This window comes from Dendrobates tinctorius, unplaced genomic scaffold (assembly GCF_039654945.1).
Source record: "Dendrobates tinctorius isolate UK_male_01 unplaced genomic scaffold, ASM3965494v1 ptg000143l, whole genome shotgun sequence".
Taxonomy (NCBI): Eukaryota; Metazoa; Chordata; class Amphibia; order Anura; family Dendrobatidae; genus Dendrobates; species Dendrobates tinctorius.
This window is the reverse complement of record NW_027361810.1, coordinates 41,521,166-41,533,870: the sequence shown is the minus strand read 5'-3', so window position 1 is coordinate 41,533,870 and position 12,705 is coordinate 41,521,166. Positions and strand designations below refer to the sequence as shown.

Here is a 12,705-nt window from a genome sequence, read left to right as displayed (position 1 = left end):
TGTGATACTGACTGCTGAGCTGTGTATCTAATCCTATCCTGTGTGATACTGACTGCTGAGCTGTGTATCTAATCCTATCCTGTGTGATACTGGGCTCCCCCTGCAGTCTGTGTCAGAGGGTGGTCTGTGTTGGCACAGTAATAAATTGTGTTATTTCCAGCTTTACAGAAGGATGATAACACCATAGAAATGATAAGAATAATAGGCCTCAGTTACCACAACTGTCTACAAGGAAAACTGTTGCTGATAGCAACCAATCACAGCTCATTTTTCATATTTTAAACAGCTCTGGGACAGCGTGGCGAGTTTTGAGTGGCGACTTTTGTGTTTCGACTTTTATGTGGCGAGGTTGGTGTATGTGTGGTGAAATGTGTGCTGAGGGTGGTATATGTGTTGAAGCACGTGGTAGTGTGTGGGGCATTTTGGGTGTGTTCTTATCCCCATGTGTGGTGAGTTTCCCATATCAAGGCCCCACCTTAGCAACTGTACAGTATATACTCTTGGGCGCCATCGCTCTCATTCTTTAAGTCCCCCTTGTTCACATCTGGCAGCTGTCAATTTGCCTCCAACACTTTTCCTTTCACTTTTTCCCCATTATGCAGATAGGGACAAAATTGTTTGGTGAATTGGAACGCGCAGGGTTAAAATTTCACCTCACAACATAGCCTATGACGCTCTCGGGGTCCAGACGTGTGACTGTGCCAAATTTTGTGGCTGTAGCTGCGATGGTGCGGATGCCAATCCCGGACATACACACCCACATTGAGCTTTATATATTAGATGTCATAATGAGAAATGTAGCCAAAATGTCGTATTTATCTCAAAATAGCTTCACCACACATAAAATGAGACCTCACACAGCTCTATCGATGTAAAAATAAAAACGTTACAGGTCTCAGAAAAAGGAGATACAAATTAATTTATTTTTTGGTTGTTTTTTTTGCTCAAAAACGAAAAAAAAAAAAAAAAAAAATCAACCAGTCAGGAAGAGATTAAATGCAGTTTTTTATGAACTGTCCATATGCCATGACAGTAAGAAGTAATACGTACCGAGGTTAACTCTGGGCAGGGCTATAGAATGCCAAATGATTCTCAGATTGGACACCAGAAGCCTCCCTGCAAAAAAACAACAACAACAACAACACATAGTTATCAAAGTAAATTTATAATACAACCATTCTGAAGGAGAACGATGTTCGGTAACACCAATAAGAAAAGGAAAAAAAAAATCGTAAATTTTAATTATTTTTGAAAGATACCTCTGTCTCCATTGTTCCCCTTGGTGTCTTCAATAGAGTCTAAGCAGTCTATCAGAGCTTCTCCTGGTCTCATCTTCATCTGCCTGAAATACAGAGCCCAATGATTACTATCCACAGATAATAAGGGAGATAAAAGTGATCAGGACATGATAATCGTGCTATATAGGACATATTCCTACATGAAACTGACTTCTCATACATGGCAAATGGTTTAGTGCCCACGAGCTGTGGTGTGATCAGACCATGTCCCTGCACGGTGAGACACAGCCACTACACAGTGCACAGCAGGAGCACATTTATAAGATTATCTCAGCACAGGAACATTTTATTTAAACATCCAATTGTGCAAATTATTATTATTCCAAGATCTATTGATTGGTTTGTTCGTGGGAAAACCCCTTTAAGGCTGGAGTCACACTGGCGAGGAATACGGGAGAGTGAGAGGCGCAAAAAGCACGCATTAGACACGGACAAATGATTTTCTATGGGGTCATTCGCACCAGGCGTATATTTCTACTCCGTATCCTACGCTGCGTGCCACTCGCAGCATGCTGCGATTGTCAGCGTACTACGGCCGTAGTACCCCAATGCAAGTCTATGGGTGCGCAAAAAATACGGATTACACACGGAATACACGTGTGACCTGCGAGCAATAAGTAGGTCTTTTGGCTGGTGAACAGGAAATGGGTCAATCCATCATCAGGAAGCCTAGACATGCAAATGAGGGCCAAAAACGCTCCAGACATCCAGGAAGTCCGCCTCCACGGAGTACAGCAGCAGCATGGCGTCCACATATATTAATGTAGAGATGCTCATTGTGCTGGTGCAGGAGCGTCCAGAAATATGGGACCCACGCGACGCAAACTATGCGAACCGCACAAGAAAGGAGGCGTCATGGAGGCGCATCTGTCGCCAGATGTACCATGACTTTGGTGACAGACCACGTGATGAGCAGCATAAAATTCGTAAGTGCAACCATAAAAATATCATTAACCTCAGCGTGCGCTCTCAAATGAATCAACAGTCAGCACCCCCCCTTCCTGGCCATGTAGTTTTATTAGCCTCATGAGGCCGTTACATTAGGATGTGACACGTGGCTTCACACAGCCATAATTAGGGGTTAGGCCACAAGCTCCTCATCCTCCTAGCCACTAAAATTAGTTGCAGTGGAGCTAATGAGACCCTGGGTATCGGCCCAATTACATGTGCCACCATGGGTACAACGCACACCCCAGAAGGCCCCATGCCTAGACTACTTTTAGAAAATGTGACCTCTCAATTATTTGATTTTTACAATCTTTCCTGTCAAATTGCAGTGGAAGATGTGATGAAACGGTGGAGAAGTATCCGGGACCAGTACCGCCGGGAATGACAGCAGCGGTCCAGGAGTGGTGATGCTGGCCATGTAAAGCGGAAATATATATATTATGACCGGCTGAACTTCCTCACCCCAATTCTGGCTCTGAGACCGTAAGTACATACCTCACACCACATGACACAAAAACATTACACAAATACTTTACAGGGACAAAAATATAGATGTATTTTTGCCTCTGTTCTATTTCCTAACAGAACTCAATCCAACCTTACGGATCGAGGAACGGCCTCAGAGGCAGAGCCCATTATAGATCCTGTAGGGGAGGAGGTGGCTGGCCCATCTTCTACCCCTACAAGAAGGATGGCTGAAGAGGAGGCTTCACCTGAACACACAATGGCTGCCCTACCCAACACACCACCAGGACGGTCTGCTGCTGCCACCTCACCCATCCTGGAAGAGCCGGGCAATGTGAGCAGCAGCCCAACTGCCCAGATCAGGTCCTCCCCACAGGCTGCTGTAGCCTCACGGCGTATAAGAAGAAGGCGCCATGTCACCATTCAAGAGAGCAGGACCAATGTGGACACAGGGGTGATGAATTATCCCGAGTCACTGCAGATGATGGTGAGGAGGCCTATGCATGTAGCCTCACCCTTTATCTCCGTGCCCTTACCTGTGAGGTCAGGCTCCGTATTAGGGGATGTATTCAGATCCTGCTTGATGCAAGCACCCCCCCCCAATACCCCATATGAGGTGTTTGAATTTCTGGAGAGGTGGCAGCTCTCACCAAGAAATTTAATGCGCATGAGACCATCCACACAGATGCGTGCTCAAGCAGGGTCTGAACAGCCCCTAATACGTGGGCCAACACCTCAAGCCCTTCCTCCCCCTACCCATCCTTCTATTCCGCAGCCCCAAATGTCTTACTCAAGCCAACCCCACCAATATGGCCACTTGTACCCACCCAGTGTTGGAGGCTGGTCCCAACCTGGTTGGGGACGATCTGGCTATCTTGGTGGGTATGAGCCACGGGCCTACCAGAGCCAACCAGAAGCCCCTCACCATCAGCATTACTCTGGCCAGTATCACCAACAGGCCCAGGAGGCTGGACAACTGCAGCATCATGGACAACAGTATGGCCCCACACAGGGCGATGTTGGCCACAATGTCCAGCAGCACCCACAGGCTGATCCTCCACGTTTCCCTTCCCCTACAAATGAGGATTTATGATACCAAAGTTTGGAGATGTCCAGTGACATGTCACTGGTGCTTCTAATCTCGTTAAAAAAAAAGGTGTTCTCCTTCACCAAAATGTATCACATAATTTAACACTCACATTTTTACACATTGTTTTCCGAACATATGAAACAATCCATCATGACAGGCAACGCTACCTCACGCCTTTCACACAGATATTACATGTGTGTAGAAAAGAGAATATTTAAATGCGCTATACTGTTAAATGAAAGGATGAAAATACACTACTCACTTGCTAACGCATAGGAAAGGCGTGCTTGCCTTAGTTAAGTATTCACCTTTTTGGTTAGCAAGCTCTAGTAAGACAATTCGAGGCGACCAGCATTCAGAAGATCACGCTCTCTCTTTGTCTTAACAAGTGAGTTTTGTATTTTCATCCTTTCCAGTATAGCATGCTTAAATATTGGCTGTTCTACAGACAGGTAATATCTGTGTTAAAGATGTGAGGTAGCCTTGCCTGTCACGGTGGACTCTTTCTATGATTGTATAACATTATGAGGAAATGTGAGTGTTATCTTGTTGACTTTATTTAGGTGATGGAGGTCACCTTTTGTTGCCTAATCAAGGTTACTGTAGGCATGCAGCAATGTTGTTATTGCATAATGTTTGGAGAATTTTGTTTATGTAATGTTATTATGGTTACACCAAGTTAAAGAAGGCACAAAGGGTCATTTTGGCCATTGCCAAATTTGTGTTATGGCAAAATTATGTTTGCCTTTAAGCAAAACAAACCAAAAAAAAGACAAAACTAAAAATTTGTCTACTCTAGTTAACGTCTCTGTGTGATTTTTAAAAATCCCTCACAACATACTAACATACACCAACCAATGCAAGGAAACACTCATAGAATCATTAAGGCTTGAGTAATATATATTTAGACACACTTAACTAAACAAATTATAACATAGACAAAGCATTCTCTTGCCAAGAAGTTGCCCCCTCAGGTGAGATAAAGTAATTGGTGAAAATATCACGCACTTTGAGACCAGAGAGCGGTCTACGCTGAGGGTTGATAGGTGGTCTCACCCTGCGCACATTGTCCGGCCTACGCACAACACCATCAGAGGAGGAACAATCATGTATCCTGGTGAAGTTATGCAGAACAACACAGGCTTTCACAACTTCATTCACATTTTGCTCACTCAACTGAATGGCAGACTGGAGTACCCGCCATTTGGCACAAAGAATCCCAAAGGAACACTCCACCAGTCGCCTAGCACGTGATAGGCGCAAGTTAAAAATTCTGCGCCTGTGGTCAAGGTTGCGCCTGGGATATGGCCTCATGACATTGCGTGATAACTGAAAGGCCTCATCTGCCACAAGGACATAAGGGACTGATTGTTCGGGGGAGCCTGGTAGCTGGCGTGGTGGTGGTAGATCCAACTGGTTGGTGCGTAGCCGCCGACCCATTATGGAAGTATTGAAGACTCTAGAGTCTCCCGTCCTTCCATAAGCCCCAATGTCAACAATTATAAACTTGTATTGAGGGTCTACCAGAGCCAACAATACAACAGAAAAGTATTGTTTATAATTGAAGAATTGGGAGCCTGAGTTCGGCGGCTTGCGCACCGATATGTTTGCCATCCAGGGCCCCAATACAATTTGGAAACTGGCAGTCCTCCTCAAAGTCCCTTGAAATCCTTAACCAGTCTTCCATCCTGGGCTCGGGTAGGACCACTTGATGGAGTCTTGTCCAGATTTGTGCACATGTAGACCTCACTATGCCTGAAATGGTTGACTTTCCAATGAGAAACTCATGGTGGAGGGCGGCATAAGACAGGCCAGTGGACAGGAAGCTGTAGAACAACAGAAATAGTAAAGTTTAGAATGGCTTACCTGAAAAAAAAACAGTTACATGCCGACCAAACTTGGTAGGAAATGAGAGAACAACACAAACATATTTGGGGGCACAATTACTAAGTGATATGCAGGACATATTAGATGTAACATTCTGCTGTGTCAGGTGAAACATATTTTGAGTAAGATGAGGGTATTACGCTTTGTCCAAGAAGGGCACAATACATAAATTAACACACACATTATGAACATAGAGAATGTGGTTGTGTAGTACATACCGTATTGTGAGTAGAAGTCGCTCCTCTGCAGATATCGCTTTGCGCATCCTTGTGTCCTGAAAGGTGATCCCAGGGCGCACTGTCTCCAAGAGGCGATCAAATGTGGAAATGCTCATACGACAGTACTGGTAAAATTTCTCCGGATGCTCCCGCAGAGACGAATACAGGCGGTGAAAATGACCTCTTGTGAGTCGTTGCCTCAAAAGTGGATGGACCCACATGCGTCTCCTCCTCCGCGGATCCACTATCACAGGATATGGTTGGCCAAAGCGCCGTGACAAAAGCAAGGTAAAGAGAACCTGCTCTGTTGTATTGAATGTCAGACCCTCTGCCATGCTGCACAAAGAACACCAACACACCTCGTGAAAGCAAGGTGACAAATGGTCAGAATGGAGGCAGCCACCTGTTCCTGAGCCAATAAATAGGGTGCAGGCTAATGATTTAAATAGTTTGCAGGCCTCAAAACCGTTAAATGTCCATTTTGCAAGGCTGCGAGAAAATCTCGCCATACGGATTGCATAGGATTACATACGGATACACACATGCGCAAAATACGCGACCTCACCTTGCTTACGGATGACCTACGGACCACTATTTAGTGGTGATTCATCCGTATTACGCATGTAAAATACGGAGCGTATTTTGCGCAGGTTAGTGTGACTCCAGCCTAAGTCTCCTCACTCTGACATGCCAGGCCTGGCTTGTCACTCTCCACTAGAAGAAACCTTAACCCCCTAGATCCCAGTCTTAAGCTTCTCACGCAGCCAAATCAGATCTCATACTTTGCACCGACGAGGGGCAACACAGCAAAACATTGTGTCTGCAAATTAAAATTCTGGTTTGGCTTTTGCCCTAAGTCATATGGCAAGGCTCGTTAAAGGTTTGATATTGACTTTTAGGGATCACTACTTCCAATAGGTGGCACTAGAGTTCTAGTCCTCTTCTGTGAAGAGGTAATTTTCATATTTAATTTCCCAGAGGAGCATGCACGGCCTATAAGTCTCCTCACTCTGACATGACAGGCCTGGCTTGTCACTTTCCACATGGAGAAACCTTACCCTTTAGATCCCTTGTTCTAGGTGCACACAGCATTCTTTATGTTCTGTAAAGCCTGCCCAACTTCAGATGTCCACCATTTACTACCAACGTCTAATGACAATATGGACTTATGAAGAAGCACTTCCTTAAAGGCGCCCCTCAAACAAAACGGACAGGATAAGGGAAAGAAGGGAAGCAGCACTACAAATCATTTTCCAATGTGATTTTATGATCCAAGATACAAAATTTCAGCAACACTACAGCTTCCCTCAAGAATTGAGAATAGTTGATGAATGCTGTCTAAAGACAATCTGTGCATGCTCAGGGGGTACAGGGCAATAGCACAAACGAGAAGAGGTGGGTAGTGGTGTGGAGCGGATGACGGATGATGACCAGACCAGGAGGGGAGCGGTTGGAGATTGGACTACGTGGCTCTTCCGGATATTGTCACCGCCCATATGACTCCTCAATGTTTATCTGCATAGAAACGTCACCATTTTAAAACTTGATGTTGGTGTTTGAATTGCATCAGATTTGGCATACTGGGCCAATAAGATACACTGTCAGTTCACGCAATTAGGCTTGGGGTGGTTTATAGTCCAAAAACCAACCAGACAGGTACTGTTTAATGAAAAAAGCATAAACTTATTGTCTGACACTACACTGGTTTATCATGTGTACAAGCCCTTATCTCCACATCAGGGGATTTCACTGGCTATTTGAAGCTTCTTATTTCCTAGACGCCTAATAAGATTATCTACAAGGACAGTGGCTGCTGGTATGGAAACACCAATGTATTGTAACATAGAAGATATGCCCAGAAATTATGCGCTACCAACCCCAGACACCATTCCCAACGTCTTTATACGTAGCTGTATACGGCTGCAGTTTGTTTTAAATAATCTGTGGCTCCCTTGCCCTCCCAGGTCCGGCACGGAGTCTCTGATGCAGAATGCAGCCAAGGGGAATAGGTTTTCCAAAACTGGAAAACCCTTTTAATTCTTCACCACTTTCAAGACATTTGCTGTCAGTGAGTGACAACACTCTCGCTTACGTTGCAGCAATAGCCCGATTACGCGGCATCTGATGGAGCACACCACCATGTATATGGAAACTGCATGTGTATTGAGATGCAACAAGGCACTGTACACTTCTCCAGACGCAGGGCTACGGCTTGTGGACAAGATTTTGGACGGTAGCAAAATCTCAGTATCAGATTTGAACAAGCTTGTTCTATACATGAAGGCAGAATTAGACGGCCGTCCAACTCAGATCGCAACACAAAGCTCGGACTGGCCGTCCGCTCTCCTGACCCAAGCATGACAGCATGTATTTCTATGCAGCCGTCACACTCCAGCCAGAAGAGCCGCCAGTCATTCCGAGCATTGCGTTGCCATCCTCGTCTGAGTTGTTTGGCCATCTGACTCTTCCCTAAGAGTGCCGCTGGCTGTGTTATACAGCTGCCACCCAAATCTAACTGCTGCTGCTGAAGCTGGCATTGCTGCTGTAAGTTGTTGTGATGACATCCCTTAAAGGGTATGTGCACACCATGTCTTTTATACGCCAGCAATTGTTTCCTTTTTGCTATAAGCATACGCTTCAAGAAAATGCTGGATTTTTTTTAACATCTTTAGTGGTGTTTTCTTTTTTTAATTTCATATATAAGACAGTGGCAGCTACCAATTGGGTGCTAGAAGAATGTACCGGCCAATTTTTTTTTTAGCACTTCACACCTTTCAAAGCCTGAAGAGGTTAAAAGATATGACAAAAGATGGAACACGCATACAGCAAGTGGTTTTGACACTGCCATGCACTATTGTTCATTTTATTCAGTGCTTTCTTTCTCAGGATCTCTCCAGAAATAATCTGCCTAAGGCCGGGGGCAACTACAATACGAGAATCTCGAATTAATACCCGGCACTGCTGCCGACACTCAGGAGCGGAGTGTGCGGCTGCATGTATTTCTATGCAGCTGAGCGCTCTGATCCCGAGTGCCGGGTATTGATGCATGAGTTTCTCGCATAGACCCCAGCCTATGGCCTACTTCCCACGTCCATTCTTTATGTCCGTATGCAATCCGTTTTTTTAAGGGTCGCAAATATGGACATGCACACACCCATTGTATTCAATGGTGGTGCGCACATGTCAGTTTTTTCACACGACCATGTGTCAGTTTTTTTGCGCAGCACTGACAAAATGATTGCCGCATACATGCACTGATGACACACACATGATCAGTGAGGCTGTGCTGGCAGCACCTCATTCTCCCATGGTTTTCAGCATGGACGTTCGTATCATGGCACCATCCAGGTTGAAAACCACATATCACACAGATGGATGACGGTGTGGGACAGTATGGCTTACCTGTACTTTGGACAGGTGAGATATATGGTTTATTTTATTTTTTTATTTTTTTTACAGGGGACTTGGGCATCGGTGGATTAGGCGTAAGGTGAGTATAACTGTGTTGTTTATTTTTAAATAAATGTCTAAAACAAGGTGTTGATTTTCATTTCATAGGACTTTATTCTGGGTGTGTCTTTTTTACAATAAGGCCGGGGTCACACTGGCGAGGAATACGGCCGAGTGAGAGGCGCTAAAAGCACGCATTAGACACGGACAAATGATTCTCTATGGGGTCCCTCGCACCAGCCGTATATTTCTCATCCGTATTCTACGCTCCGTGCCAATCGCAGCATGCTGCGATTGTCAGCGTACTACGGCCGTAGTACGCCAATGCAAGTCTATGGGTGCGCAAAAACAACGGATTACACACGGACCACACATGTGACTTGCGAGAAATACGCACCAGGTGTCTTTTAGCAAAGCCGGCAATTCAGTGCGCTTTACAGTAAACTCACACTGACAGGTTTAATAAAGAAACGAAAGAATAGATATAGACACATAGAATACATATATATATATATATATATATATATGCATTCTATGTGTATATATCTATTCTTTGGTTTCTGTTAGAAACCCTGTCATAGGGCTCCATTATATGTCCATTTTGCAAGCCTGCGAGAAAATCTCGCCATACGGATGCCATACGGATTACATACGGATGCTGACATGCGCAAAATACGCGACCACACCTTGATTACGGAGCACTGTTTAGGGGCCATTCATCCGTATTACGCATGTAAAATACTGACCGTATTTTGCGTCGGTTAGTGTGACCCCGGCCTATGAGTATGGGGTTAGTGATTACTAACCCCTGGGCTTGATGTCACCTGACAATACAAAGCTGACATCATTCCCAACCCTATTACCCCACTTACCATCGCACTAGAACAAATGGGAAGGGTGAGGCTAAGCACCAGATTTGGCCTATCTTATGGATGCACCACTTCTGAGGCGGCCGAGGGTTGATGTTGGGAACGTGTGGGTAGGCAATATCTCTGACTCCTTCTGAGGGTACTAATATTACTCCACGGCTGTCTGTTTAGCCTTTGCTGGTTTGAATTTATAGGGGAATCCAAAAGTCATTTTTTTTCTGGGGTCCCCTGTAAATTCACCAGGAAAGATTATTCAAACAGCTGTGAGCTGTTATTAATAGCCGGGGAACCTTATGGGGTATTGTCCATTGTCCCAGGTTATTAACATCAGCCCCCAGCTGTGGGCTTTCCCACTGCTGGTTATGAAATTTGCGCAGCAGCCCAAGCCGGTCTTTTTTATTTAATGATTTTACACAGGAGTGACACAGCTGTCACACGGATGTAACACATGGACAGCAAACACGGATTACACACTGATGTCAGATATGTACAAGGATCTCACCAGTCCTGGTTTTTCCAATAGGCCGGAGTCACACTACAGCGAGATACGGCCGAGTCTCGCAGGTTAAAACCAAGCTCTGGCACCGGCACTCCGGAGCGGAGCGTGCAGCTCCATGTACTGCTGTGCGGCTGCACGCTCCACTCAAGAGTGCCGGTGCCAGAGCTTGGTTTTAACCTGCGAGACTCGGCCGTATCTCGCTGTATTGTGATCCCGGCCATAAAGGAATCACCAGGCGTGTGAAGGAGGCCTAAAAAGAAGCAAACGCTCATACCCAAAGAGGGCCTGTCACAGGATCAAAAGTGTTTGAGTTTTGCTTTTAAAGACCATAAAAATCATCGCTAAATAAAAAGGCCCATATCTCTAGACTTAAAAAAAAAAAAAAATAGAATACTCAGGGGAGCAGCAGGAATAAACCAAGAGTAGAAGTTGGGAATGGGGTATTGGTGATATTGTCATTGCAGCCAGGACCCTACTATTGAAGCCACCATGTCTGCCATGTTCGCACATCATTATAATATGGCTCACATAGGATATAAAATCAGAAAAAATCACAGAAAACAAAAAAACAGCCTTACCAACTCCAGGCCAGTTACCAATGCACAATTACTATATGGCAGCGTCTTATACAAGCGATCACTGGTTCAAGTCCCCTAGGAGGACTAATAAAAAAAATTACATATATATATAGCATTATATAAAAATATAAATATTTATTTAAAAAGTACATATCTCCCTACTTTCTGCAGAACATTATGAAAATGTAAAATAAGTCGCATATTTGGTATCGGCGTGTGGGTAACTCTCTGCACTAATAAAATACTGACATCATTATCCCACACACTGTATGTAAAAAAATTAAATAGAAAATGACGGCTTTGGGTTTTGATTTTTTTTGGTTTTTTTGTTACTCCTTCTTCCAAAAACTGGAATAAAAAAGGAACCAGAAAGTCCTGTGGCCCCCACAGCTCTATAGACCGAGGAGAGGGGCCCCGGGGGCCAGTCCCGGGCTGAGGCTGGAGCAGCTGCTTGTAAACATGACAAAGGGTTAATGAAGTTTACTTTCACTACAAACAATCACATGACCAAATGCAAGCGTCACGTGACCTCTGCCCCAAGTCATGCTGCGACTTGTAGTACTACACAGCCAAGGCTTTTCCATAGGATGCACTTACTGAGGCGATATATCAAAGCGGACATCCCGGTCCTCCCACAGGGCGTCCAAGACGGACAACATGCTGCGCTCCGGCCTGTACGGACTGAAGTGGACACACAATGGAGCAGCTCCGGTTACCAAGGCGACCGGATAGTCGTGAGCAAGCCAGGGGGACGAGTTCCGTACAGCGCATGCGCTCAGCCTAGCAGCGTCTGACGCATGCGGGATAGAAGTTTTCAGGCGCATGCGTAGTGAAGCCTGGCTGCTTCCAACAAATGTTGAGGAGGGGGAATCATGATAGTGAGCACATGATCAGCCGCTTATGTTTTTGTAGTCACATAGAGGGACTGCAGACTTTTCAGCCTGGACAACCCCTTTAATTATAGTACTATAGATTTTTTTTTTTCCCAATCCTGTTCTTTTTTTTTAAACACTTTCTTTTGCAGGTGTCAGAAACAGAGGGATAGCCTGTATTTCATAAAGGGACTGTCTGCCATGTTTTATTCTCTATTAAACGCCCTGGCATTGTCCAGAAGTAATATATCTAGTCACCTGCTGATGCCGTTCATAGTGTGACCCCGGTGCCCCGCAGGCCTCTGACCCTTCTTTTTTGATATGGACATTATGGGAACACTAGTAGGGGGATATTCAGGAGCAGGGAGCACACTGGGGAGCTGTCAACCATGCTATGAGCTTGGATATAGTTTACAAGTTTATTCCCCTAAAAAAAAATCCAATTATTCCCCTGTGGAGACATGGGAGGTTGGCAGGCGCCACGGTCCGCTAGCCGAAACTGCAAGGACCAAGGATCGTCCCGCCGAACGC

At 45.1% G+C, this 12,705-nt stretch overlaps 1 protein-coding gene across 1 annotated transcript in view; it reads right to left on the bottom strand.

Moving 5' to 3' along the window:
• Positions 1–12,117, bottom strand: part of BBS5 (Bardet-Biedl syndrome 5) — a 53,607-nt gene extending 41,490 nt beyond the window's left edge. The window contains exons 1-3 of the mRNA XM_073545811.1: positions 11,900–12,117; positions 1,260–1,342; positions 1,051–1,116 (exon numbers count right to left, since the gene is read on the bottom strand). Of these exons, the coding sequence (XP_073401912.1) occupies positions 1,051–1,116; positions 1,260–1,342; positions 11,900–11,961 (211 nt within the window). The 5' untranslated portion in view covers positions 11,962–12,117. The remainder of the gene's footprint in view (positions 1–1,050; positions 1,117–1,259; positions 1,343–11,899) is intronic.
• Between the last annotated feature and the right edge of the window lie 588 nt (positions 12,118–12,705).